The sequence below is a fragment of the Phaenicophaeus curvirostris genome, unplaced genomic scaffold (assembly GCF_032191515.1).
Source record: "Phaenicophaeus curvirostris isolate KB17595 unplaced genomic scaffold, BPBGC_Pcur_1.0 scaffold_249, whole genome shotgun sequence".
NCBI classification, from domain to species: domain Eukaryota; kingdom Metazoa; phylum Chordata; class Aves; order Cuculiformes; family Cuculidae; genus Phaenicophaeus; species Phaenicophaeus curvirostris.
In genome coordinates, this window is record NW_027206863.1 from 135569 (window position 1) to 163490 (window position 27922).

At 61.7% G+C, this 27922-nt stretch overlaps 2 protein-coding genes across 4 annotated transcripts; both read left to right on the forward strand.

Moving 5' to 3' along the window:
• The first annotated feature begins 810 nt into the window (after positions 1–810).
• Positions 811–12946, forward strand: SF1 (splicing factor 1). 3 transcript variants are annotated; one of them, XM_069882620.1, is made up of 13 exons: positions 811–1336; positions 2197–2322; positions 4353–4428; positions 6572–6724; positions 7335–7424; positions 7849–8032; positions 8118–8233; positions 8810–8917; positions 9471–9645; positions 9742–9994; positions 10474–10533; positions 11291–11440; positions 12068–12946. In XM_069882620.1, the coding sequence occupies exons 1-13, from the start codon at positions 817–819 to the stop codon at positions 12421–12423; spliced, it is 2367 nt and encodes a 788-aa protein (XP_069738721.1). In that variant the 5' UTR covers positions 811–816; the 3' UTR covers positions 12424–12946. The 3 variants fall into 3 exon arrangements, with proteins under 3 accessions (XP_069738721.1, XP_069738722.1, XP_069738723.1); XM_069882621.1 differs by having other exon boundaries at positions 10479–10533; positions 12068–12388; XM_069882622.1 differs by lacking the exons at positions 811–1336; positions 4353–4428 and having other exon boundaries at positions 2204–2322.
• Positions 12947–13640: 694 nt separating this feature from the next.
• On the forward strand, positions 13641–27914 carry PYGM (glycogen phosphorylase, muscle associated). The gene is given in 24 exon segments (XM_069882624.1): positions 13641–14094; positions 14096–14284; positions 15425–15469; positions 15471–15527; positions 16011–16050; positions 16053–16088; positions 16649–16726; positions 16729–16751; positions 17772–17903; positions 18250–18361; positions 18984–19066; positions 19352–19495; positions 20416–20508; positions 20771–20917; positions 21863–22026; positions 22763–22877; positions 22996–23097; positions 23187–23334; positions 23595–23653; positions 24014–24155; positions 24712–24919; positions 25921–26055; positions 26647–26713; positions 27167–27914. Coding segments are annotated over 24 exon segments (2526 nt in total). The 5' UTR covers positions 13641–14040; the 3' UTR covers positions 27320–27914.
• The last annotated feature ends 8 nt before the right edge of the window (positions 27915–27922 follow it).

Here is a 27922-nt window from a genome sequence, read left to right on the forward strand (position 1 = left end):
GGGGTTTGAGGGGGGCTGGAGGAGGAGGAGAAGGCCTACGGGGGGTTTTGGGGTGCGATGGGGCTCCGTGAAGGCATGCAGCATGAGGAAGACACGGGTACAGGGGGGTTTTGGGGTGCAGCCCCCCCTTTTCCTGGTTTTAGGGAGCTGTGGGGGCTCAACGAGGGGCTGTGGGTGAAGAACTTGGGGTGTAGGTGGTGGGGGGGGTGCAGCCCCGCCTCGTTTTTGTGGCACAGGGGGGCTTGGGGGTCCCAGGAGTTGGGGTACGGGGGGGGGTTGGGGTGCAGCCCCCCTCCTGGCTGCACGGGTAACCCCTCTCCTTTGTGGGGGAGGGGGGGCTCACACCTAGGGGTTCCCCCCCCCCCCAATAAACCCTCATTTTTTTTTTTCCCGTTGTTTTTGGGGGTTTATGGAGCAAAATTGAGATTGGGGGGGGGCTCCCATGATGCTTTGCGCGCGCGCGGGACGGTTGGGGGCGGCGAAGTCTCGCGAGATTTGTGGGCCCCCCCCCCCCCCGCGTCTCCCGCCCTTACACGGGGTCTCCCCGCAGGGGCCCGGGGGGGCGTGGCTTCTCTCAGCCAATGGCCGCGCAGGCCACGCCCACCTCTCCCCCCGCCGGCGCGGGCTTTGAGGGACGCGCCCTTCCCGCCAATCGCCGCCGCCGCGGCGCTTAGCCCCGCCCCCTCGCCCCCTCCCCCCCCAATGGGCGCGCGGGGTCGGGGTGATTGACGGGTCCCGCGGCCAATCGGCGCGGCGCGCGCGCTTCCGGCCGCCGAAGCTTCGCGAAGGGCGCGGGGCGGGGCGGGGGGAGGCGCCATGGCGACCGGGGCGAACGCCACGCCGCTGGGCAAGCTCCACCCGCCCCCGCCGCCGGCCAAGCCGGGCTTCCCTCCGCCTCCTCCTCCTCCGCCGCCGCCCCCCGGGCTCGGCCTCGCCATGGCGGCCGCCGCGTTCCCCTTCGCGGCTCTTCCTCCTCCTCCGCCGCCGCCGCCGCCGCCCCCGCCGCCCCCGCAGCCGCAGCCCCAGCAGCAGCCGCCGCCCCCCCCGCCGCCCCCTCAGGCCTCGGCGGCTTTTCGCTTCCCGTCGCCCCCCCCGGGCCACGACGCGGGCCCCAACGGCGGCGGCAACGGCGTCGGCAACGCGGCCCCCGGGCCCCCTCAGGGCCCCCCCGGAGCCGCGCCCCCCCCCCAGCAGCAGGGGGGGCCGCCCCCCCCGCCCCCCCCGAACCAGCCCCCGGGCCCCCCAGCCCTGACGGACGGCGGGGCCGGGCCGGGGGGGGCGCCGGGCGAGCCCGGGGGGAGGCCGGGGGGGGCGCATAAGGGGGGCAGGAGAGCCGGTAGGTGGAGTTGGGGGGGGGTTATGGGGGTTAGAGAGCAAAGGGAGGGTGAAAACGGGGGGTTTGGGGGGGCTGGAGGGCAAAAGGGGTGGATTAGAGGGTAGAGGAGGGGCTGGGGGGGGAAAAGGGGGGCAAAAATGGGGTTCCGGGGGGCAAAAGGAGCGGATTAGAGGGTAGAGGAGGGGCGGAGAGGGTGAGAACGGGGGTTATGGGGGCTTAGAGAGCAAAGGGGGGGCAGAAAGGGGGGTTTTGGGGGGCTGGAGGGCAAAAGGGGGGGTTGTGGGGAAAAAGGGGGGTCAAAAAGGGGGGCTGAGTGTAAAAGAGGGGGGGCAGGGGCAAATGGGCTTAAAAAGGGGGGGCAAAAGTTAGAAGAGGGAAGTAAAAGGGGGGTAGAAGGGTAAAAGGGGGGTCAAAGGGAAGACGAGGGGGTAAAAGGGGGGTCCAAAGAGGGGCTAGAAGGGTAAAAGGTTGGGTAAAGGGGGGGACAGAGGGTGAAAAGTAGGGTCAGAGGGCAAGGGGGTTTAAAAAGGGGGGTGAAAAGGGTAAAAAGAGTAATGAAAACGGTAAAAGGGTGTGAAAATGGTGTAAAAAGAGGGTGAAAGTGATAGAGGAGGTTGGAAAGGGGGGGTGAAAATGGTAAAAGGTGTGGAAAAGAGTGATAAAAAGCGGGGTGAAAAGGTTCAAAGGTTGAAAAGGGGGGGGAGGTGGTGGAGGGGGTTGAAAAAGGGGGGTGAAAGGGGTAAAAAGGGGGGTGAAAGGGGTAAAAAGGGGGGTGAAAAGGGTAAAAGGGGCTGAGGGGGCGAAGGGGGGGTCCGCAGAGGGGGGGCGCCTCCCCACCCTGTCTCTGTCCCCCCCCCCAGATTTCCCACGGAAGCGGAAGCGAAGCCGCTGGAACCAGGACTCGCTGGACCAGAAGACGGTGATCCCGGGGATGCCGACGGTGATCCCGCCCGGGCTGACCCGCGAGCAGGAACGCGCCTACATCGGTAACGGGGGCGCCTGGGGGGGCCCCAGCCCGAAAACGGGGCGCAGGGGGGGCTGGAGGGGGTCCTGGGGGCGAAAACGGGGCGGATCTAGGGAATAACGGCCCTTCTCGGGGCCGTAATGGGGTTTTTTGGGGAGATAACGTGATTTTTTTAGGGAGGAACGTGTTTATCAGAAGGCAACGTGCCTATTTTGCAAAAAGAAAACGTTATTCCCCCCAAAAATGTGCTTATTCCCTAGAAAAGAGCGTTATTTCCCAAAAATAGTCATTTTTTCAAGGTGTAGTGTAGATGTTTGGAGAGTAACGTGGTTTTGGCAGGGAGTAATGTGTTTTTGAGGGGGAGTAAGGTGACTTTTTTTAGGGAATAACGTGCTTTTTGAGTGGAATAATGTCATTTTTTTTAGAAAATAATGTGGTTTTTTTGTAAAAATGTATGTTATTTTTTAACTGAAGTAGATTTTTTAGGGAATAATGTGGTTATCTTACTGAAAATTGTGGTTTTTAGAGGGAATAGCGTACGTATAGCAGGAAATAATCTGTTTTTCTTCAGGATTAACGTGTTACTGTGAGAGAGTAGCGTGGTCTATTAAGTAGTTTAAAAACTAACATGAGTTTTTGGCTGTGTAAGCGTTTGGTTTTAAGCAATAACGTGTTTACTTAAGTAAGAACACAGCTCTCCAGGTAAAAACTTAGGTATTTTGGTAAAAATGTACGGTTTCAGATAACAACATCTATTTTTAGGCAATAACGTCGTTGTTTTGTGACAATAATCTGTTTATTTTTGGTGAAAACGTCTGTTAATAACAAACATTTTAGGTGAAAACGTCACGAGGATGTTTGTTTTTTATGATAATGCTGGGTTTCGGTAATAATGTGAATTTTTGAGGTAAAAACCTGAGGTTTTTAGGTGATAACGAGAGGCTTTTAGATAATAATGTGAGTTTTAGGTTTTTAAGTAACGTGAATTTTCTTTGATAACAACGTTTGCATTTTTATAACAACCTTTCTCTGCAGGAATTTTATGGTTTGAGGTAATAAATCAGTAGTTTGATAAAAGTATGGTGTTTAAAGCTAATTATGTGTGTTTTGTAGCAATAACTTTCATTTTTAGAACAGTAATATCTATAAATTGGTAGTAACGATCAGGTTTCTGGATAATAATGCTTTGAATTTTGCAAATAATGTGAATTTCATTGATAGTAAAGTGGATTTGGTTGATAATGCTGTGGATTTGGGAAAAACATGCATTTGATGGGTAAAAATGTGATTTTTTTGTGGTAAAGGCATGAAATTTGATGGGTAAAAATGCGAGTTTGATAATAATGTGATTTTTTTCTGGTAAAAACATGAGTTTTGATGGGTAAAAATGTGAATTATATTGACAATAACATGAATTTTGTCGATAGTAACGTAAATTTCATTGATAATAACGTGAGTTTGATTGACAATAACGTGAATTTGGCAGAACATGCATTTGATTGGTAAAAATGTGAATTTTTCTGGTAAAAACATCAATTCTTCTGTTAAAAGCATCAGGTGTTTTGATAGAAATGGGTTTTGATGGGTATAAACGTGGGTTTGATTGGTAATAACTTGGATTTATTGATAACAACCTGAATTTATCAGCCATAACCTGAATTTACTGGTAACGCAGTCTACTTTTTGAGCGATAATCTGGTTTTTTATGACAATAATCTCTAATTTCGGTGATCACACCTAGTTTTTTTCGGAGTAGCCGCACCGATTATGGTAACGAGGTCCATTTGGGATGACGATAACTATTTATTTCCACGATAACGTTTGATTTTGCGGTGAAGCCGCCGCGTTTTATGCGCATTAGTGCCTCGTTTTAGGGTAGGAACGTCAGGTTTTGGTGCGAAATCTTGGTGTTTAGGCCAATCCTGACGCTTCCTGGTAGGAGGTATCTGATTTTTGGGCTCTGGCAGTGGGAATTGGTTGTTTTTGCCGGTTGTCCGTGTTGGTAACTCTGTCTTTCTCCGCCTCTCTCTGTCCTAACGGGGTTTCTTCCAGTTCAACTGCAGATCGAAGACCTGACCCGCAAACTGCGCACGGGAGACCTGGGCATCCCCCCTAACCCTGAGGACAGGTTGGGACCTTCCCCGCGCCTCCCGCCCGCCGGGGCGCTTCCCGGCTTCCCGACGCCATTCCCAGCGCCCGGGCCGCCCCCACGGCCGCCTCGGGGGATCCGGGGCTCGTTAACATCCCCCCCCGGACGAGAGCGGAGCCGTTATCCCTGGGGAATAACGAGTCTGGGATCCCTGGTGGATATTTGGCTTGGGATCCCGGATCTGGGATCCCCATCGGATCTGCTGCCCCTGGCTGGTAACAGCTCCAGGATCCCCGCCGGGTCTGTTCTCCCTGCAGGATTCTGGCTCTGGGATCCCTCTCGGATCCGTTATCCCTGGCCTGTAGCGGATCTGGGAAGCCTGGTGGGTGCCGAGCCCGCTATCTCCATGGGATCCCAGATCCGTTATCCTTACTCAGTACTGGGATCGCTGGTGGGTGCTGGGCTGGGTTCCCCCTAGGATCCCAGATCTGTTGTCCCTGCTCAGTATCGGATCCGGGATCCTCCTCGTGTCCTTTATCCTTGGTGAATAACAGGTCCAGGATCTGTTACCCGTGGCGGACCAGGCTCTGGGATCCCTGGTGTCCCTGGACCCGTTATCCCCATGAGATCCCGACCTGCTGCCCTTGCCAGGTCCATTAATCCTGGTGGATCCCGGGTCCAGGATTCCGTGGGATCCGTTACCGGCGCCAGAGTCACGGTCTGGCCTGTTATCCCTGGATCCCGGATCCGTGATCCCCACCCGTCTCTTATCGATCGTGGATCTTTTATTCCTATCGGGTCCTAGATCTGTTATTCACGCCGGATCCTTCATCCCTGGTTAATAGTGGATCCGTTATCCCCATGGATCGCCGGGATCTAGCCTCTGTGGCCAATCCTGGGCCCGTTATCCCTGGAGGATCCCAGATCTGTTATCCCCGCCGGGAATCCTTGGTGGATCCTGGATCCGTTACCCCTGCCAGATCGTTTATCCCATTGGGATCCCAGATCCATTTATCCCCAGCAGATCCCGGTTTCGTTATCCCCAGGGGATCCCGGATCCGTTCTCCGGGGGGGGCGAGCGGTGAGGGGGGGTTCCTGGCTCTTTCTGCCGCCCCCCCCTCCCCGTTTTCCCCTCGTTTCCCACCGATTTGGTTAAATCCGGCTACAGCTCCCCCCAAAAAGCCTCAAATTCATCATTTTTTTTTTACCAATTCCGATTTCTCCCGGGACGGGGGATCCTCGGCCCCCGCGGCGGCCGGCGGGGCCTAACGAGCGGCCGCTAACGAACCAGAGGGGGGGGGAGCCATCACGGCCGCCCCGGCGCTGGGTTTTTTGGGGTGAAATCCAGGAGAATCGGCAATAACCCTGACTTGCTCCTCCGCAGCGCAGCGTTAACGAGCTGGGGCCTCGTTAGCGCTAATTACCAGCGGACGCCTGCTTGCGGTGGCGGCGTGGGGAGGGGGAGGGGAGGGAAGGGTTTAATGAATTACTAATTAACGAGCGGTAATTAGCTGACCTTTGTTTCGCGTGTCCGCAGTTCCCTTTAGGCCGCGAAGGACGGTGCCAACTGGGTTGAACCCCGAAAAGTCGCTTTTTCACCCCAAACCGGGTGCAGGTTTCCGAGCGCCGCCCGCGATGTAGTTTTTTCCGGAGAATCCAACATTAATCTCTTCCCTTCTTGCAGCCTCAAATTGACAATTTTGGGGGGGGGAGAAAAAAAGGTCCAAGCTCACCAAAAAAAGGGGAGGAATTGTGACTTTTTCATTCCTGATTCTGATTTAATTCTCATTTTTAACGATTTTGGTTTTTTTTGACGGTTCTGGTTTATAATCCGTTTTCCTCCCCCCGAACACGGCTCTGCTAATCCGATCGACTTTTCCCTCTGGAGCTGCCGCGCTGCCAAAAAAAACCCGCCTTCCCCCATAAAACACTGGAAGTTTTTCTCTTAAAAACCAGAGAAACGGGCACGAAAGGCCTAATTTTGTTAAAAAAACAACAAACAATAAGCGAGGTTAAAAAAAAAACAGGTCAAAACGCCCCAAAGCAGGGAGAGAGGAGGGCCACGAGGTGGTTGGGGCGGAGGGGGGGGGGTGTCAGCTCCTGATTAGGGGCTCGTTAACCCCCTCGTTAACGAAGGGGGGTGTCGGGGGGGCGCGGGGTGACCCCCCCCTGCGCCCCCCAGGTCCCCCTCGCCGGAGCCGATTTACAACAGCGAAGGGAAGCGGCTCAACACCCGCGAGTTCCGGACCCGCAAGAAGCTGGAGGAGGAGCGGCACAACCTCATCACCGAGATGGTCGCCCTCAACCCCGACTTCAAGCCGCCCGCCGACTACAAGTGAGTTGGGGGGATCCAGGGGGGATCCGGGCCCAAGCCTGCGCTCCTGGGGGCGGATTCCGACCAGATCCCATGTTCCTGGGGGATTCCGAGCAGATCTAGAAGCGTCTGGGGGGGTTCTGTTGGGATCCTGTGTTCCCTGAGGGATTCCAAGCAGATCCAGGTGCTTCTGAGGGGAGGTTCTGGCTGGATCCAGGGGGATTTGGGGGGGGATTCCAAGCAGATCCAGGAGCTCGTGGGGGGATTCCAACCAGATCCGGTGTTCCTGGGGGATTCCAACTAGGTCTAGGAGTTCCTTTGGGCGTTCTGGTGGGATCCTGGGGGATCTGGAGGGGATTCCGAGCAGATCCAGGCCCTCCAGGGGGGATTCTGGTTGGTTCCAGGGGGATTTGGGGGGGGATTCTACTTGGATCTGTTATTCCTGGATCCAGCCATGTGGGTTCCACCCAATCCGGCTTTCCCGGGTGCTGTTGGGAACGGATCCGATGGTCCTGGGGGTGATCCTGGCTGGGTCCGGCGTTCCCGGGGGCTGCTGGGTGGATTCTGTTGGGATTTGGGGTGATTCCGGGGTGATCCCGGGCTCCTGACGCTCTCTTCTCGCTGCCCCCAGGCCTCCAGCAACGCGGGTGAGCGACAAGGTGATGATCCCGCAGGACGAGTACCCCGAGATCAACTTCGTGGGGCTCCTCATCGGGCCCAGGTGCGGCCGCACCCCCAAGCCCCCCACCCTACTAACGAGGCTGCGCGCTAACGAAGCTGGGGTGCCACCGTGCTACCCTATGCTCCTTTGTGGGGTCCCAGTTTGGGGTCCCCCCCTCCCCAGTTTCAGTTCCTCTCCCTCCATGTCCCATAAAACGTTTCGTGGGGCTCTTAATGGCGTCAGGGTCTTAACGAGGGTGGGTTCTTAATGAGGCCGGGGTCCTAATGAGACTCCCTGAGTGCCTCCAATATTGTGGGTGCCCCCAAAATTCATGGCAGCCCCCCAAATCCAGCAGTTACTCTTGATCCTATGGGTGCCCCCCCCCAATCCCTGGGTGGCTCCAAAATCCATCAGTTTTCCTTGATCCTATGGGTTCCCCCCAGCCCCCGGGTGCCCCCCCAAAATCACCGGGTGCCTCCTGCAGGGGGAACACGCTGAAGAACATCGAGAAGGAGTGCAACGCCAAGATCATGATCCGGGGCAAGGGCTCCGTGAAGGAGGGCAAGGTCGGCCGCAAGGACGGGCAGATGCTGCCGGGCGAGGACGAGCCGCTCCACGCCCTCGTCACCGCCAACACCATGGAGAACGTCAAGAAGGCCGTGGAGCAGGTCCCGGGGGGGCCCTGGGGGCGCTTTTGGGGGTGTCAGGCACTTCGAATTGTCCCGTTTCACTTTGTTTTCACCCTAAAATTAGATCCGGAACATCCTGAAGCAAGGGATCGAGACGCCTGAGGACCAGAACGATCTGCGGAAGATGCAGCTGCGAGAGCTGGCGCGCCTCAACGGGACCCTGCGGGAGGACGACAACCGGTCAGTGCGGCCCAAATGGCTCTTTCTGGCCCCAAATGGCTCTTTCTGGCCCCAAAACGATCCCTCGGGATGTAAAACGGCTCCTCGCCGTCTATGAGCGGTGCCCCTGCAGCCTGAAACGGCCTTTCCGCACCCCAAAATGGGTCCTTGTGTCACAAAAAGGGCCCCCTCGTGCCCCGAAATGGCGCGGTTGCACCCCAAAATGGGTTTTTGTGTCACAAAATGGCCTTGGTGGTCTGAAAACAGTCCATTTGCACCCCAAAATGGGTCTTTCTATCGTAAAAGGTCCCCCCCTGTGCCCCAAAATGGCCTTCCTGGGCCCCAGAATGGGTCCTTGTATCACAAAATGTCTGCCATGACCTAAAATGCCCCCCCTTGCACCCCAAAAGGGTCTTTCACGCCCCAAAATAGTTCTTCTGCGACCCAAATGGGCTCTTCGCAGCCCAGGATAGCGCTGATTTCGCCTCGAAATGACACCCTGTGCCCCAAAATGACTCTTTCTATCACCACTCGCTACTTCGTGCCCCAAAAGAGCCGCTTTTCACCCCAAAATGACCCCCCCTTTCCTCCCCCCAGGATCCTGCGGCCCTGGCAGAGCACGGAGACGCGCAGCATCACCAACACCACCGTCTGCACCAAGTGCGGCGGCGCCGGCCACATCGCTTCCGACTGCAAATTCGCGAGGTGGGTGCCTCGAAATCGCCTCAAACCCACCCGAATCGCCCCAAAATCGCCTCAAACCCACCTGAATCGCCCCAAAATCGCCTCAAACCCACCTGAATCGCCCCGAAATCACCTCAAACCCACCTGAAAACTTCCGCAAAGCTTCCCAGGCCCCCAATTGCCCTGAATTCACCCTGAATCACCCCCAAATTCCCTGAACCCGCTCTGAATCGCCCCAAAATAACCCCAACCATCCCCTCAAATCATCCCAATCCCCCCAAATCGCCTCTAAGCTACTCAAATACCCTCTGAATCCCCCCAAATGACCCCAACCACCCCCTCCCATCATCCCAACCCCCCCAGATCGCTCTGAATTCCCTGTGAATCGGCCCCAACCCCCCCAAATCACATTGAGTTCCCCTAAATTGCCCCCAAGCTCCTCAAATCCCATCTGAATCACTCTAAGTGACCCCAACGACCCCCTCAAAGCCTCCTAAGTCCCCCGAATTCCCTCTGAATCACGTCAAATCCTTCCGATCCCCCCCCCAAACCTCCGTGCCCCCCCGTTTTCCAGGCCCGGGGACCCGCAGTCGGCGCAGGACAAGGCGCGGATGGACAAGGAATACCTGTCGCTCATGGCCGAGCTGGGCGAAGCCCCCGTCTCCGTCAGCTCCAACGCCGCCCACAACAACAGCCCCTTGTCCAGCAGCCACCGCGCCGCCAGCCAGGCCAGCAGCCAGCCCCCCCCGGTAAGAAACCCCCCCCCCAGCACCCCAAAAACCGCCTTTGACACCCCAAAAATCCCCTCCTCGAGCTCCTAAAACCCGTTTTTGACGTCCCCGCAGAGCCGCCCGCCCTGGATGAACTCGGGCCCGTCGGAGAGCCGTCCGTTCCACGGGATGCACGGGGGGCCGGGGGGGCCCCACGGCTTCCCCCACCCCATGGCGGGGATGGGGGGCGGGGGCGGCGGCGCCCACGGGGCCGGGGGGCACCCCCTGCAGCACAACCCCAACGGGCCCCCCCCCTGGATGCAGCCCCACCACCCCCCCATGGGGCAGGGCCCCCACCCCCCCGCACACCCCGGGCCCCACCACATGGGTACGGACAATCCTGGCAGGGGGTGTGTGTGGAAAAAAGGGGGGGTCTGGGGTGGAAAAATGGGGGGGTCGGGGTGGAAAAAGGGTTTGGAGTGAAAAAAGAGGGGGGGGGGTGGAGAAAGGGGGGTTTTGGGGGGAAAAAAGTGGGGTTGGAGTGGAAAAGGGGGGGAAAAGGGGGGGTTTGGGAGGAAAATGTGGGTGTTGGAGTGAAAAAAGGGGGAGAAGGGGGGGTTTGGGGGGAAAAAGTGGGGGTTTGGGCTGAAAAAAGGGGGTTTGGGTGAGAAGGGGGGGCTCGGAGTGAGAGAAGGGGAGGGTTGACGTGAAAAGCAGGGGATTTGGGGTGAAAAAGGGGGACTTGAGGTGAAAAAATGGGGGGGGTTATGCTCCCACTTATAACGTGGGGGGTTCTTAATGCCCCCAAGATGAAGGGGGGGGTGTTGGGGGGCCCCTCGCTAAGGCGCCGGTCTCTATTCCCTCAAGATCAGTACCTGGGCAATGCGCCGGTGGGCTCTGGGGTCTATCGCCTGCACCAGGGAAAAGGTGGGGACCCCCGACCCCCCAAACCCTCCTAGTGCCCCTCCTGCCCCCCCAAACCCCTCTTAGTGCCCCTCCTGCCCCCCCAAACCCCTCTTAGTGCCCCTCCTGCCCCCCCAAACCCCTCTTAGTGCCCCTCCTGCCCTCTCAAACCCCTCTTAGTGCCCCTCCTGCCCCCTCAAACCCCTCCTAGCGTCCCTCCTGCCCCCCCCAGACCCCTCCTAGCGCCCCTCCTGCCCCCCAAACCCCTCCTAGTGCCCCTCCTGCCCTCTCAAACCCCTCTTAGCGCCCCTCCTGCCCCCTCAATCCCCTCCTAGCGTCCCTCCTGCCCCCCCAGACCCCTCCTAGCGTCCCTCCTGCCCCCCCAGACCCCTCCTAGCGCTCCTCCTGCCCCCCAAACCCCTCCTAGTGCCCCTCCTGCCCCCCAAACCCCTCCTAGTGCCCTTCCTGCCCCCTCAAACCCCTCCTAGTGCCCCTCCTGCCCCCCAAACCTCTGCTAATGCCCCCCAAATGGCCCCTAATGCCTCTCCTGCCCCCCAGTGCACCCCAAAACCTTTCCTAGTGCCCCCCCAAGCCCTCCTAACACTCTCCTCATGCCCCCCCAAACTCCTTCTAATGCCCCCAGCCCCCCCAAACCCTTCGTAACACTCTCCTAATAATCTCCAGCCCCCCCAAACCCCACCTAATGCCCTTCCTAATGCCCCCCAAGCCCTCCTAATGCTCCCCACCTCCCCCCTAACCCCCTGTTTTTGTCCCCCCCCAGGTATGATGCCGCCGCCGCTGGGTATGCTGCCCCCGCCGCCCCCCCCGCCCGGTGGGCAGCCGCCCCCCCCCTCCGGCCCCCTGCCCCCCTGGCAGCAGCAGCCCCCGCCGCCCCCCAGCAGCAGCAGCACCCCCTTGCCATGGCAGCAAAGTGAGTCTGGGGTCCCCAGGGGCGTTTAGGGGAGGTCTGGGGCTGGGGGTCACCCCAGGGTCTGGGGTTGGGGGGGGGGCACCCTGTTTTGGGGCTGGGTCTTCCAGGTTTGGGGCAACTCTAGGGGCTCAACCCTAGGAGTGGGTGTAGGGGGGGGCTGCGTGGGTTTGAGGACCCCCCCAATGCTCATTAAAGCACCCCTTCTCCTAATTAGACCCCTCCCTAATTAACCCACACCGTTAGTTGGGGCTTGGGGGGTGGGTGTTTGTTCCCCCGTAAGTAAAACACTCCCTTAATTAAAACATAATCTCTTTAATGATCTCTCAAATTCTAATTAACCCGTGCTGTTAACGAACCTGTTGCCTTGGGGACTGGGCAGGGGGTGGGTTTTGGGGTCTCCCTGTGCCTAAGGTGGGGTTGTGCCCCCCCCCAATTAGAACTTCCCCTACTCATTAAAGCACCCTTGTTTCAATTAACCCCCTTCCCTGTGGCTAAGTGGGTCCCTCTTGCCTATTACCCCCCTCCCCGTGCCTATTGCCCCCTCCCCATGATCAATTACCCCCTCCCTGTGACTAATTAACCCCTTCTCCCCCCTCCCCGCGGCTAATTTAACCCTTTCTCCCCCAGATACGCCGACCACCACGAGCGCTGGCAGCGCCTCCCTCCCGCCCTGGCAGCAGGGGGGGGCGGCGGCGGGGGGGGCGGCTGCGGGGGGGGCGGGTTCTTCGGGGGCCCCCCCGCTCCCCGGCAGCCCCTCCATGGTGCCTTTGCCCCCCGGGGTGCAGCCCCCGTTGCCCCCCGGGGCCCCCCCGCCCCCCCCGCCGCCCCCTGGCTCCGGGGGGCTGATGTACGCGCCCCCGCCCCCCCCGCCGCCCCCCCCCATGGACCCTTCTAACTTCGTCACCATGATGGGCATGGGGGTGCCGGCCATGCCCCCCTTCGCCATGCCCCCCGCGCCCCCCCCGCCGCCCCCCCAGAACTGAGCCGAGAGACACCCCCCCCCAGCCAGAACGACGGACGCCGGCCCCCCCCCCCCCGTGCAGTTGGACTCTTCCAGCACCGAGACCCCCCCCCCAGCTGAGTTCGACTCCTCCATGGGAGCACCCCCCCCCCCAATTAGACTCATCCACCATTAACACCCCCCCCTTTCCTTTCATGGGCTGCTCCACCGCCCCCTCCCAATGGACTTGGACTCATCCATCAAGCCCCCCCCCCATTGGGACCCCCCCCCACCCAGTTGGGCTCATCCATTGTTAAGCACCCCCCTCCCTCCCTTGGGGTCCCCCCCCGACCGCCATTGGTCTCTTCCGCCTCTGCCCCCCACCCCCCAGGCCCCATGAATGGTTCAGCCCAGCCCCACTGGGGAGGGGGGGGGGGGTGCAGGAAAGGGGGGGGTCAGGGTCTCCCCTGTGTTCTGGGCTCCCCCCCCCCATGTAGAAGCCGCCCCCCCCCCCCCAGCGCTTTCTTTTGTGACGAATAAATGGAGCGGGGATCCCCGCCCCCCAGTTTGTGCCTCTGAGTCATTTCGTGCCCCCCCCCTTTCATTTATTGCCCCCTCCCCCCATTTATTGCCCCCCCACCCCATTTATTGCCCCCCCTCTATTTCTCCCAGCCCCCACAGGGTCACATTTCACCCCCCCCATATGAAACCCGAGCGGGGGGGGGGTGTTTAGGAGGGGGGGGGGGAGGTTGGGGGGGGGGGGGCACCCCCTGTGCCCGTCACTCACCCTCCGGGTCACCCAAATGTCGCGACCTTGAGCCGTGGGGGCTCCGGTTACCGGGGGGGGGGTGGGGGGGACACACAGGAACCACCACCCCCCCCCCCCAAATCTCCCGCTGGGCTCCCCCCCTCCTTAGCACTAGATCCCCCCGACCCCCCCTTCTCCCTCAGCCCCCCAAGACCCCCCTTACCCCCCCCAATTTGAGCCCCCCCCCCCTTCTCTTGGCCCATTGGGGGGGGGGCTGCCCTAATGAATAATTAATTAAGGGGCGGGGTCTCCTGCACCTGCTGGGATTTGTGGGGGGGGGTGTCCTTTCTTCCCCCCCCCCCCCATGAATAATGAACGAGGCGCAGGCTTAAAGCAGCAGCTCCCCCAGAGCCCCCCCGGCCCCGCTCGGGCGACCTCGGAGCCCCCGGACCCCCCCCGGACCCCCGAGTCCGGATTCCTCCCCATTCCAGACCCCCTGAATCCGGATTCGCCCCCTCCCAGACCCCCCCCCGGCTCTGGATCTCCCTCTTCATCCAGATTCCCACCTCCTAGAGCTCCCGGACTCCAGATTTCCCCATCCCAGACCCCGCTGACTCCAGATTCCCACTCCCAGAACCCCCTGGATCTCCTCTTCATCCAGATTCCCACCTCCTAGAGCTCCTGGACTCCAGATTCTCCCCTTCCAGAACCCCCTGACTCTCCATCTCCCTCTTCATCCAAGATTCCCACCTCCTAGACCCCCCTGACTCCGGATTCCGTCTCACTCCGGCTTCCCTCACCTCCAGAGCCCCCCAACCTCCAGATCTCTCTCCCAACTCCCTCATCCCTTCGCTCCTCGTTCCCGACTCCCTTTGCTCGCTCCGGATCGACTGCGGATCATCGAGCGCAGCGATGTCGCGGCCGCTGTCGGACGCCGAGCGCCGGAAGCAGATCAGCGTGCGGGGCCCTGGCGGGGGCCGAGGGGGTCTCGGAGCTCAAGCGAAGCTTCAACCGCCACCTCCACTTCACCCTCGTCAAGGACCGCAACGTGGCCACCGCCCGCGACTTCTACTTCGCCCTCGCGCACGCCGTCCGCGACCACCTCGTGGGGCGGTGGCTGCGCACACAGCAGTACTACTACGAGAAGGACCCCAAGGTGGGGGGGTTGGGGGGGCCTGGGGGGTCCTGGAGGGGTTTGGGGGGTCCTGGGGTTCAAGGGATGCTGAGGGATGCGGGGATTGGAGGGGTTTGGGGGGGTCCTGAGGAGTCCTGTAGGGGTTTTGGGGGTCCTCGAGGGGTTTGGGGGGTCCTGGGGTTCAAGGGATGCTGAGGGATGCAGGGATTGGAGGGTTTTGGGGGGTCCTGGGGGGGCTGGAGGGGGTTTGGGGGGTCCTGGGGTTCGAGGGATGCTGAGGGATACAGGGATTGGAGGGTTTTGGGGGGTCCTGGGGGGGCTGGAGGGGGTTTGGGGGGTCCTGGGGTTCGAGGTATGCTGAGGGATTACAGGGATTGAAGGGTTTTGGGGGGTCCTGAGGAGCCCTGTAGGGGTTTTGGGGGTCCTGGAGGGGTTTGGGGGCTCCTGGGGTTCAAGGGATGCTGAGGGATACAGGGATTGGAGGGGTTTGGGGGTCCTGAGGAGTCCTGTAGGGGTTTTGGGGGTCCTGGAGGGGTCCTGGGGGGTCCTGGAGGGGGTTTGGGGGGTCCTGGGGTTCGAGGGATGCTGAGGGATGCAGGGATTGGAGGGGTTTGGGGGGTCCTGAGGAGCCCTGGGGGTTTTGGGGTCCTGGAGGGGTTTGGGGGCTCCTGGGGTTCAAGGGATGCTGAGGGATACAGGGATTGGAGGGGTTTGAGGGTTTCCTGGGGGGGGTTAAAGGGCAGATTTTGGGGGGGGTCACAGGTTTGGGGGGGTCACAGGGTCTATGGGGGGGCAGATTGTGGGGGTCACAGGTTTGGGGGGGGTCACAGGTTTGGGGGGGGGTCACAGGGTCTATGGGGGGGCAGGTTGAGGGGGTCACTGGGTCTGGGGTGGGGGGGTGTCCCTGGGTTGGGGGTGCAGGTTAGGGGGAGGTCACTGGATTTGGGGGGGTCACTGGAGGGTTTGGGGGGGTCACACAAGGTTCCCCCCCCCCAGCACAGTTAATTTTATCCTGACCTTTCCCGCTGATATCGGATCGCGAGGAGGAGGATGGAACGGGATGGGGGGGGGGGGGGGGGGAAGGTTTGGGGGGGTCCCTATGGCCAAGGGGGGGTCCGAGCTCCCCTCAAGCGACCCCCCCCCGTGTCCCCCCCCTTCTAGAGAATCTACTACATCTCGCTGGAGTTTTACATGGGGCGGACGCTGGCAGAACACGATGGTGAATCTGGGGCTGCAAAGCGCCTGCGAGGAGGCTCTGTACCAGGTGGGGGCTCGGGGGGGGCTCAGGTGGGGATTTGGGGGGGGCCTGTGGGGGAAATTGGGGGATTGGGGGGGATTTGGAGGGGTTGGGGGGGGCTACAGGGTGGAAAAAGGGGGGCTAAAGCAAGTCAGGGGGGCAATTGGGAGGTACGGGGGGGGTTAGGGTGGATTGGGGGGGTTGGAGGTGTTTGGGGGGGCTATGAGGGGGATTTGGAGGGGTTTGGGGGGGCTACGGGGTGGAAAAAGGGGGCTGAACCAGGTTTGGGGGGGCAATTGGGGGTTGGAGTGGATTTGGGGGGGATGCAGTGGGATTTGGGGGGCTGGGAGGCAATTGGGGGGGCACAGGGGGCGATGTGGGGGGGGTGGAGGGATTATGGGGGGGATAAAGCAGGATTTGGGGGGCTGGGGTGGTTTGGGGGGGGCTCTGTGGCTCTGTGGTGGTTTTGGGGTCCCCTTGACCCCCCTTTTTGCCCCCTCCCCCACCCAGCTGGGCCTGGACATGGAGGAGCTGCAGGAGATGGAGGAGGACGCGGACTGGGAAACGGGGGGCTTGGGCGGCTGGCAGGTGGGGGGGGCAAAAAAAAGGGGGGGCAGGGCTTGGGGGGGGCGGGGAGTCTGGGGAGGGGTGGTTGGGGGGATCCTGGGTGTCAAAAACGGGGGCACAGGGGGGTCTGAGGGGGTTCTAAGGGTCTGGGGTCAAAAATGGGGGGTTTGGGGGGGCTGAGGGGGGGCTCTAAGGGGTCTGGGGTCAAAATGGGGGGTCTGGGGGGGCTCTAAGGGGTCTAGGGGTCAAAAGAGGGGGGCAGGGGGAGGTCTCAGGGGGCTCTAAGAGGTTTGGGGGGTCAAAATGGGGGGTCTGGGGGGGCTCTAAGGGGTCTGGGAGTCAAGAGAGGGGGGGAAGGGGAGTTTGCGGGGGCTCTAAGGGGTGTGGGGGTTAAAAGGGGGGGTCAAAAGGGGGGGCAGGTGGTTCTTGGGGGGGTCTAGGAGTCAAAAAGGGGGGTTTGTGAGGGTTCTAAGGGGTCTGGGGGTCAAAAGAGGAGGGGAAGGGGGTCTGAGGGGGCTCTAAGGGGTCTGGGAGGTCTGGGGGGGGTCTTGATGCCCCCCCCCCCCCCCCCAACTTGGTAGCCTGTTTCCTGGACTCGATGGCCACCCTGGGCCTGGCTGCCTACGGCTACGGCATCCGATACGAGTTCGGCATCTTCAACAGAAGATCCAGGGGGGCTGGCAGGTGGGGGGGGTCCCAGGGGTTCTGGGGGGGGCCCTGGGGTCCATTTTTGGGATCCCTGGGGGGGAGTTTGGGGGGGTCCCGGGGATGTTAGTGCGGGTTCCTAGGGGATTTTGGGGGTCCTTGGGTCCGTTTTTTGGGGCTCCCTGGGGGTTTTGGGGTTGCCCATATCCATTTTTCAGCTCCTCGTGTCCGTTTTTGGGGTCCCTCGCTCCGTTTTTTGGTGTTTTGGGGACCCCAGTGTCCATTTTTTTGGGTCCCTGTGTCCATTTTGGGGGTCCCTTGCTCCTTTTTTGCGGTACCTGGCTCCATTCTTGGGGTTTTGGGGGTCCCTGGGTCCATTTTGGGGGGTCTCCGGGTCCATTTTGGGCTTCTGGGGGCGTTTGGGGGGTCCCTGAGTCCATTTTCAGGCTCCCTGGGGCCATTTTGAGGGTCCTGGGGTCCATTTTGGGTCCCTTGCTTAATTTTTGGCTCCTGTGTCCATTTTGGGGGTTTTGGGGGTCCCTGGGTCCATTTTTGGGCTCCCTGGGTCCATGTTTGGGGGTTTGGGGGTCCCTGGGTCCATTTTTGGTGTCCCTCGCTCCATTTTCGGAGTCCCAGTGTCCATTTTGGGGGGGGGTTTGGGGGTCCCTTGCTTAATTTTTGGGCTCCCCATGTCCATTTTTGGGGTTTTGGGGGTCCCTGGGTCCATTTTTGGTGTCCCTCGCTCCGTTTTCAGAGTCCCTGTGTCCATTTTTGGGGGGTTTGGGGGGTCCCCGGATCCATTTTGGGGTCCCCGTGTCCATTTTTGGGGTTTTGGGGGTCCCTGTGTCCATTTTTTTGGGGTTTTGGGGGTCCCCGGATCCATTTTGGGCTCCCCGTGCCCATTTTTGGGGTGCCTGGGGTTTCTGGGCTCCCTGTGTCCATTTTTGGGGTTTTTTTTGGGTCCCTGGATCCATTTTGGGGTCCCCGTGCCCATTGTTGGGGTCCCTGGGGGTTCCCGGGGTCCCCGTGTCCATTTTCGGGGTCTGTTTCGGGGTTCAGGTGGAGGAGGCGGACGACTGGCTTCGCTTCGGGAACCCCTGGGAGAAAGCGCGGCCTGAATACACCATCCCCGTGCACTTCTACGGCCGCGTGGAGCACGGACCCCAGGGCGCCCGCTGGCTGGACACGCAGGTGTGCGAGGCCGTGCGAGAGCGTGCGAGGCCGTGCGAGGCCGTGCGAGAGCGTGCGAGAGCGTGCGAGAGCGTGCGAGGGCGCAAGGCGAGCGTGCGAGCGGTGTGAGGGCGCGTGGCGGTTTGCGAGGGCACGTGGGAGCGTGCGAAGCCGTGCGAGGGTGCTCGTGCGAGGGGAGAGTGTGCGCGTGCGAGGGAGCCAGAGACCCTGTGAGGGCACGGGTTGCTTGTGCGAGAGGTCAGAATGCTCGTGCGAGGGGCCCGGGTGCTCGTGCGAGGGCTGGAAGGGGGGGGCGGGGGTTGTGGGGAGCCGGGGGTTGCCCCTTGCACACGCGTGTGCGCCGCAGGTGGTGCTGGCGCTGCCGTACGACACGCCCGTGCCCGGCTACCGCAACAACACGGTCAACACCATGAGGCTCTGGTCGGCGCGAGCCCCCAACGACTTCAACCTCAAGGACTGTGAGTCCGAACCCCCCAAAACGAACCCCAAAACACCAAAAAACGGACCCAAAAATCCCCCAAACCCCCCACAATGAACCCCAAACCCCCTAAATTAACCCAAAACCACCTCAAACCCCCCAAATGAACCCCAAAACACCAAAAAATGAACCCAAAAGTCCCCCAAACCCCCCCAAAACACCAAAAAATGAACCCCAAAATCGCCCAAACCCCCAAATGAACCCCAAACCCCCCTAAATTAACCCCAAAACACCTCAACCCCCCAAAATGAACCCCAAAACACCAAAAAATAAACCCAAAAGTGCCCCAACCCCCCCAAACGAACCCCAAAACACCTCCAAACCACCCACAATGAACCCCAACCCCCCCTAAATTAACCCAAAACCACCTCAAACCCCCCAAATGAACCCCAAAACACCAAAAAATGAACGCCAAAACTCCTCAAACCACCCAAAATGAACCCCAAAGCCCCCCAAATGAACCCAAACTCGCCAAAACGAACCCCAAAGCACCCCAGGTCCCCAAAATGAACCCCCAAACTGAACCCCAAAATACCCCAACCCCCCCAAACTGAACCCCAAGCCCCCCCAAATGACCCCCCCTGACGCCCCCCTCCCCGCAGTCAATGTCGGGGGGTACATCCAGGCCGTGCTGGACCGGAACTTGGCCGAGAACATCTCGCGTGTCCTGTACCCCAACGACAACGTGAGGGGGGGGCACCCCGATAATGCTGGGGGGGGGGGCAATGAGGGGGTTGGGGACCCACAGGGGGGACAACGGGGGGGTCTGGGGACCTATGAGGGGGGCCATGGAGGGGCTGGGGACCCATGGCGGGGGCACTAAGGGGCAATGGGGGGGACTGGGAGGGCAATGGGGGAGCTGGAAGGGGCACTAAGGGGGGTTCCCTGTGTCCCATTGTCTCTGGGGGGGGGGGTGTCCTGCTGTATGGGGGTCCCGCTGATCCCCCCCGCCCCCCCCCCCCCCCCCCAGTTCTTCGAGGGGAAGGAGCTGCGGCTCAAGCAGGAATATTTCGTGGTGGCGGCCACGCTCCACGACATCGTGCGGCGCTTCAAGGCCGCCCAGTTCGGCTGCCGGGACCCCGTGCGCACCCAGTTCGACGCCTTCCCCGACAAGGTCACCCCCCGACCCCATCCCGTGTCCCCGTGTCCCCATCCCGTGTCCCCGTGTCCACATCCCACGTCCCCATCCCGTGTCCTCAAGCCGTGTTCCTCTCGTGTCCCAACCGTGTTCCTCACCACGTCTCCATCCCACGTCCCATCTCGTGTCCTTCCCGTGTCCCCAGACCCTGTTGCCATCCTGTCCCCATCCTGTGCCCCCAGATATGTCCCTCTCCGTGTCCCTCTCCATGTCCGTCTCCGTGTCCCTCTCGTGTCCCTCTCGTGTCCCTCTCCATGTCCCTCTCCGTGTCCCTCTCCGTGTCCCTCTCCGTGTCCCTCTCGTGTCCCTCTCGGTGTCCCTCTCATGTCCCTCTCGTGTCCCTCTCCATGTCCCTCTCTGTTTCTCTCTCCATGTCCCTCTCCATGTCCCTCTCCGTGTCTCTCTCCATGTCCCTCTCCATGTCCCTCTCCGTGTCTCTCTCCGTGTCCCTCTCCATGTCCCTCTCCATGTCCCTCTCGTGTCCCTCTCGTGTCCCTCTCCATGTCCCTCTCTGTGTCTCTCTCCGTGTCCCTCTCCGTGTCCCTCTCCGTGTCTCTCTCCGTGTCCCTCTCCGTGTCCCTCTCCGTGTCTCTCTCCGTGTCTCTCTCCGTGTCCCTCTCCGTGTCCCTCTCCATGTCCCTCTCCGTGTCCCTCTCGTGTCCCTCTCTGTGTCTCTCTCCATGTCCCTCTCCATGTCCCTCTCCGTGTCCCTCTCCGTGTCCCTCTCGTGTCCCTCTCGGTGTCCCTCTCCGTGTCCCTCTCCGTGTCCCTCTCCGTGTCTCTCTCCGTGTCCCTCTCCGTGTCCCTCTCGTGTCCCTCCCGTGTCCATCCTGTGTCCCTCCATGTCCCTCTCCCCATCCCGTGTCCTCATCCCGTGTCCCCGTGTGTCCCCGCAGGTCGCCATCCAGCTCAACGACACCCACCCATCCCTGGCGATCCCCGAGCTGATGCGGATCCTGGTGGACGAGGAGAAGCTGGGCTGGGACAAGGTGGGCTGAGAGGATGGGGGGGACATGGCGGGGGGCGAGGGGACGGGGTCAGGCTTTGGTGTCCTGGTCACTGTGGGTCCCCAGTGGGTCCTGGAGGGTTCCGGTGGGTCCTGGAGGGTTCCAGAGGGTTCTGGAGGGTTCTGGAGGGTTCTAGAGGGTTCCGGAGTGTTCCGGAGGGTTCTGGAGGGTTCCAGAGGGTTCTGGAGGGTTCCGGAGGGTGCCGGTGGGTGCCGCGGGTGCCATCTCCGGGCGTCCCCGCCAGGCGTGGGACGTGACGGTTCGCAGCTGCGCCTACACCAACCACACGGTGCTGCCCGAGGCGCTGGAGCGGTGGCCGCTGCACCTGCTGGAGGCGCTGCTGCCGCGGCACCTGCAGATCATCTACGAGATCAACCAGCGCTTCCTCGACGTGAGCGAAGGGGCCGGGGAGGGGGCGGGGCCTGGGGAGGGGGCGGGGCCTGAGGAAAGGGGCGTGGCGTGGGAAAGGGGCGTGGCTTGTGAGCAGGGGGCGGGGCCTGGGAGGGATGCAGCTTGTGAATGGGGCCCGGGGAGGGGCGGGGCTTGAGCCTGAGGGGGCGTGGTCTGAGCCAAAGGGGCGGGGGTGGGGCTGCTGTGGGTCCCTGTGGGGCAGCCATGGGTCTAGGGCCTCCATGTGGGGCAGCCATGGATCCATGGGGCTCCACGTGGGGCAACTGTGGGTCCAGGGGCTTTATGAGGGGCAACTGTGGGTCCAGGGGCTCTATGTGGGGCAGTCGTTGGTCCCTGTGGGGCAGCTGTGGGTCCCTGTGGGACAGCTGTGGGTCTAGAGGCTCCCGGTGGGGCAGCCATGGGTCTAGGGGCTCCATATGGGGCAGCCATGGGTCTAGGGGCATTATGTGGGGCAGCCATGGATCCTTGGGGGCTCCATGTGGGGCAACTGTGGGTCCAGGGGCTTTATGAGGGGCACTTGTGGGTCTAGGGGCTCTCTGTGGGGCAGCTGTGGGTCTAAGGGCTCCCTCTGTGGCAGCTGTGGGTCCCTGTGGGGCACCCATGGGTCCAGGGGCTCTACGTGGGGCAGTCATGGATCCATGGGGCTCCATGTGGGGCAACTGTGGGTCCAGGGGCTTTATGAGGGGCACTTGTGGGTCTAGGGGCTCTATGTGGGGCACCCATGGGTCTAGGGGCTCCATGTGGGGCAGCGGTGGGTCCAGGGGCTCTATGTGGGGCAGCCGTGGGTCTAGGGGCTCCATGTGGGGCAGCGGTGGGTCCCTGTGGGGCACCCATGGGTCCAGGGGTCTCTACGTGGGGCAGCCGTGGGTCCAGGGTGTCTGTGTGGGGCAGCCGTGAGTGGCTATGGGTCAGCCCTGCCCCACAGCGCGTCTACGCGGCCTTCCCCGGGGACCACGCGCGGCTGCGCCGGATGTCGCTGGTGGAGGAGGGTCCGGTCAAGCGCATCAACATGGCTCATCTCTGCCTGGTGGGCGCCCACGCGGTCAACGGCGTCGCCCGCATCCACTCCGAGATCCTCAAGGACAGCGTGTACGGCCCCGCCTGCCCCACGCCCACCCCACACCTGCCCCCCGAGGCCTCCCAGACCCCCAGGGGGACCCTGGGTCTCAGCCTTCTTCAAGGGTCATCGCAGCTCCATCCCTCATCCCCGTCCCGTCCTCATCATCATCATCCTCATCCCATTGTCATCCCTTCCCATCCTTGTCCTCATCCTGTCCTCAAACCCATCCCCATCCCCATCCCCATCTCCATCTCCATCCCCATCTCCATCCCCATCTCCATCCCCATCTCCATCCCCATCTCCATCCCCATCCCCATCTCCATCTCCATCTCCATCTCCATCTCCTCCATCATCTCCATCTCCATCTCCATCTCCATCTCCATCTCCATCCCCATCCCCATCTCCATCTCCATCTCCTCCATCATCTCCATCTCCATCTCCATCCCCATCCCCATCTCCATCTCCATCTCCATCTCCTCCATCATCCCCATCCCCATCTCCATCTCCATCTCCATCTCCTCCATCATCTCCATCTCCTCCATCATCTCCATCTCCATCCCCATCCCCATCTCCATCTCCATCTCCTCCATCATCTCCATCTCCATCCCCATCCCCATCTCCATCCTCATCCTCATCCCCGATCCATCCCATCCTCATCCTCACCTTTGGCCTCACCTCCATCCCCTCCCTCATCTTCATTCTTCTCCCCATCCCACCTCCATCCTCATCCTCTTCTCCACCCTCCAACATCTCCCCCACCACCAGGTTCAAGGATTTCTACGAGCTGGAGCCCCATAAATTCCAGAACAAAACCAACGGCATCACCCCCCGGCGCTGGCTGCTGCTCTGCAACCCGGGGCTGGCTGACGTCATCGCCCAGGTGGGGGTCACTATGGGGCTGGGGGGGTCACTATGGGTCTGGGGGGGTCGCTATGGGGCTGGGGGGGTCACTATGGGTCTGGGGGGGTCGCTATTTGTCGCTGTGGGTCTCTCCTCAGCGCATCGGCGAGGATTTCGTGGCCGACCTGGACCAGCTCCAGCGCCTCCGCGACTTCGTGGACGACGAATCCTTCATCCGCGACGTCGCCAAAGTCAAACAGGTCTTGGGGGGGGCCTTGGGGGGCCCTGTGGGGGGGGTGTCAGTGGGTTTTGGGGTCCCACGTGCCCACCCTCCCCCCCACTTCTCCAGGAGAACAAATTGAAGTTCGCGGCGTTCCTGGAGCGAGCGCAGGGCGTGAGGATCAACCCCAACTCGCTCTTCGACGTCCAAGTCAAACGCATCCACGAGTACAAGCGGCAGCTGCTCAACTGCCTCCACGTCATCACCCTCTACAACCGTGAGTGCGCCCCCAAAACGGGGGGGACCCCAAAACTGGGGGGGGGGGCCCAAAACGGGACCCCAAAAATGAGAGGAGTCCCCAAACCCAACCCCAACCCAACCCAACCCAAGGTCCTCAAGCAGCAGCTGCTCAGCTGCCTCCACGTCATCTCCCTCTACAACCCTGAGCGCACCCCAAAACTGGGGGACCCCGAAACTGGGGGGGGGGCCCCCCACAACTTAGACCCCCCCCTGATTTGGGTTCCCCCCACCCCGCAGGGATCAGGAAGGACCCCAACAAACCCTTTGTGCCCCGGACTGTCATGATCGGGGGGAAGGTGAGGGCAGAGGGGGGGCTGGGGGGGGTCCATGGGGGTTTGGGGGTGTTTGGGGGGGTCCTGGGGTCTGGGGTGTAGGTCTTCTGTGGGGATTTGGGGGGGGTTGGGGATTCAGGGGGTTCGCAGGGAGTTTGGGGGGGTCTCAGGGGAATTTGGGGTGGGGTCCAGGGGTCCCTCTGGGGATTTGGGGGGGCTCCCAGGTCAACCCCCTCCCGGGATTTGGGAGGCTCGGGGGTCCCTGTGGGGATTTGGGGGTCGGGGGGGGTCCCAGGGAATTTGGGGAGGGGTCCCACTGGGGGTTTGTGGGGGCTCGGGGGTCCCCATGGTGTTTGGGGGTCCCCCTGAGCCCCCTTTTCCCAGGCGGCCCCCGGGTACCACATGGCCAAGCTGATCATCAAGCTGGTCACGGCCATCGGCGACGTCGTCAACCAGGACCCGGCGGTGGGCGACCGCCTCAAGGTCCTCTTCCTCGAGAACTACCGTGTGTCGCTGGCCGAGAAGGGTAGGGCGCCCCGAAACCCACCCTGAACCCCGAAACCCAACACCGAACCCCGAAACCCACCCCAGCATCCCCCAGCCCCACCAAGAACCTCCAGCATCTCCAAGGTCTTATGGAGAACCACCGGGTGTTGCTGGCCAAGATGGGAAGGGGACCCCAAAACCTGACTTTGCACCCCAAAACTCAACCCCAAGCTCTAAAACCCACCCCAGCATCCCCCAGCCCCACCAAGAACCTCCAGCATCTCCAAGCTCTTATGGAGAACCACCGGGTGTTGCTGGCCAAGACGGGAAGGGGGCCCCAAAACCCAACTTTGAGCCCTAAAACCCATCTCCGAACCCCCAAAACTCGACTCTGAACCCCAAAACCTGACTTCCCACCTCAAAACTCAACCCCAAGCTCCAAAACTCACCCCAGTATCTCCAAGCTCTTATGGAGAACGACTGGGTCTTGCTGGCCAAGATGGGAAGGGGGCCCCAAGACCCACCTCTGAACCCCGAAACTCAACTCTCAAGCCCAGAACCCCCCCTCTGACCCCCCAGACCCGCTGTCCCTGCAGTGATCCCGGCGGCCGACCTGTCGGAGCAGATCTCCACGGCCGGGACGGAGGCGTCGGGCACCGGGAACATGAAGTTCATGCTGAACGGGGCGCTGACCATCGGCACGATGGACGGGGCCAACGTGGAGATGGCGGAGGAGGCGGGAGAGGAGAATCTCTTCATCTTCGGCATGCGCGTGCCCGACGTCGAGGCGCTCGACCGCCAGGGGTGGGGGAACTCGCAGAGACCCACGGGGGTCCCAGGCCACCCGGTGAACCCCACTGACCCCCATGGGGACCCCCATGGCACCCAGTGAACCCCAGTGGCCCCCATGGTCCTCACGGCTCTTCGTGATTCCTCATGGTTCCCCGATGGCCCCTCCATGGCCTCCATGGCTCCCCAGTGGCCTCCATGGTTCCTCATGGCTCTCCGTGGTTCCTCAAGGCTCCCCATGGCTCCCCATGGACCCCCATGGCCTTCATGGCTCCCCAGTGGCCTCCATGGTTCCTCATGGTTCCTCATGGCTCCCCATGGCTCCCCATGGCCCCCCCATGGCCTTCATGGCTCCCCAGTGGCCTCCATGGTTCCTCATGGCTCCCCAATGGCCTTCATGGCCCCTCCATGGCCTTCATGGCTCCCCAATGGCCTCCATGGTTCCTCATGGCCTCCATGGTTCCTCATGGCCCCCCATGGCCCCCCATGGACCCCCATGGCCTTCATGGCTCCCCAGTGGCCTCCACGGCTCCCCAGTGGCCTCCATGGTTCCTCATGGCTCCCCAATGGCCCCCATGGCCCCCCCATGGCCTTCATGGCTCCCCAATGGCTCTCCATGGTTGCTCATGGCTCCCCAATAGCCCCCATGGCCCCCCATGGCCTTCATGGCTCCCCAGTGGCCTCCACAGCTCCCCCATGGCCTCCATGGTTCCTCATGGCTCCCCAATGGCCCCCCATGGCCCCCCATGGACCCCCATGGCCTTCATGGCTCCCCAGTGGCCTCCACGGCTCCTCAGTGGCCTTCATGGTTCCTCATGGCTCCCCAATAGCCCCCATGGCCCCCCCATGGCCTCCATGGTTCCTCATGGCTCTCCCTGGTTCCTCATGGCCCCCCCATGGCCCCCATGGCTCCCCCATGGCCTCCATGGTTCCTCATGGCTCTCCCTGGTTCCTCATGGCCCCCATGGCCCCCACGGCCCCCCAGTCGCCCCCATGGCCCCCCGTGCCCCCCGCAGGTACCAGGCCCGCGACTACTACGAGCGTTTGCCGGAGCTGCGCCAGGCGGTCGACCAGCTCAGCAGCGGCTTCTTCAACCCCCGCCAGCCCGACCTCTTCCGCGACATCGTCAACATGCTCATGAACCACGACAGGTTTGGGGGGGGGGGGGGGGGGGGCTGGGACCCCGAGGCTGGGGGGGCCCAGGGGTGGGAACCCAACGCCGGGGGGTGATGGGGGACACGGGTTCCTCCAGTTGGGTTGGGTGGGGGGCCCAGACGTGGGGTTCCCATCATGGTTGGGGAGTTGGGTTGAGTGGGGGTCGCAGATGTTGGGTTCTCCTCATGGTTGGGGGTCCCCATCAAAGTTGGGGGGCTCAGACCCCTGGGTCCCCCTCATTGAGTCTCCTGGGAGGTGCCAAGGGGTCTTGGTGGGGCTGAAGGACCTGGGTTCATCCAGTTGGGTTGGGTGGGGGTCTCAGATGTTGGGTTCCCGTCAGGGTTGGGGGTCCCCATGGGGGTCCCCATCGACGTTGGGGGGCTCAGACCCCTGGGTCCCCCTCACTGGGTCCCTCCTGGTCTTGGTGGGGCTGGAGGACCTGGGTTCATCCAGTTGGGTTGGGTGGGGGTCTCAGATGTTGGGTTCCCGTCATAGTTGGGGGTCCTCATGGGGGTCCCCATCAAAATTGGGGGGCTCAGACCCCTGGGTCCCCCCTGACCCCCACAAATCCGTGCCTCCCCCCCCAGGTTTAAGGTCTTTGCGGACTATGAAGCCTACGTGAAGTGCCAGGAGAAAGTCAGCGCCCTCTACAAGGTGGGGACCCCCGGGGGACACCCCGAAAGTGACACCACCCCCCCGGGACCCCCAAAATGACCCCCCCAAGGGATCCCCCAAAAGGGATACCCCCCCCAACTTCCCCAGAGCCCTGGGGTGGGATCCAGGGGGACCTCAAAACCTCCAAGAGGTTATGGGGAGGAAAGGGGGGGTCCCCAAAACCACGGGGGGAGTGAAGGAGGGGGTCCAGGGGATCCCCAAAATCCTAGAGGGGGGGGACAAGGGGGTCTGGGGGGAGCCTTAAACCCCAGGGAGTGGACCCCAAAACCTCAGGGTGGTAATGGGGGGTCCCCAAATCCCTGGAGGGGGACTGGGGGGGGTCCCCAAAATCTCCAAGGGACGGGATGGGGCGGCACAAAGGGGTTCGGGGGGTTTGGAGGGATGCAGGGGGGGGGTCTGTTTTTGGGGTTCAGCCCCCCCTGACCCCCCCAGGACCCCCGGGAATGGACGCGCATGGTGATCCGCAACGTGGCGGCGTCCGGCAAGTTCTCGAGCGACCGGACGATCGCTCAGTACGCGCGAGAGATTTGGGGCACGGAGCCCACGCGGCACCGCATCCCCGCGCCCGACGAGCCCCGACAGTAGGGGGGGGACCCCAAAACCGGGGGCTCCCCCAAAGCGGGCTCCTCCCACACCGCCCCCGGGCAGCCTTGAACCCCCAAATCCCACCCTATAGAAAATAGGGACCCCCCCCACACACATCCAGCCCCTTGGATCCCCCCTCCAAGTGCCTTGAACCCCCAAATAATGCCCCGTAGAAAATGGGGTCCCCCCCAACCAGCCCAGACCCCTGGGACACCCCCCCCCTCCACGTGCCTTGAACCCCCAAATCTGACCCCAGAGAATCAGGGTCCCCCTCCAACCCCCACTATGTGCTTACAGCCCCCCCAAATCCCACCCCATAGAGTTGGGGTCCCCCCCAACCAACACAGACACCCCCCCCCAGTGCCTTGAACCCCCAAATCCCACCCCATAGAGTCGAGGGGTTCCCCCCACCCAAACCAGCCTGGAGGCCAGAGCCCCCCCCCCCCCAAAATGCTGGGGTCCCCCCTGGCCCCCCAGCATGTCCCTTGACTCCCCTTACTGGGAGAACTGGTCCTTCCCCCCCCCCCCCCATCAATAACATAAATTAATAGAAAATTAATTAAAATCAAATGGAATAAAATGAGGAAAACCAGGAGTTTGGTG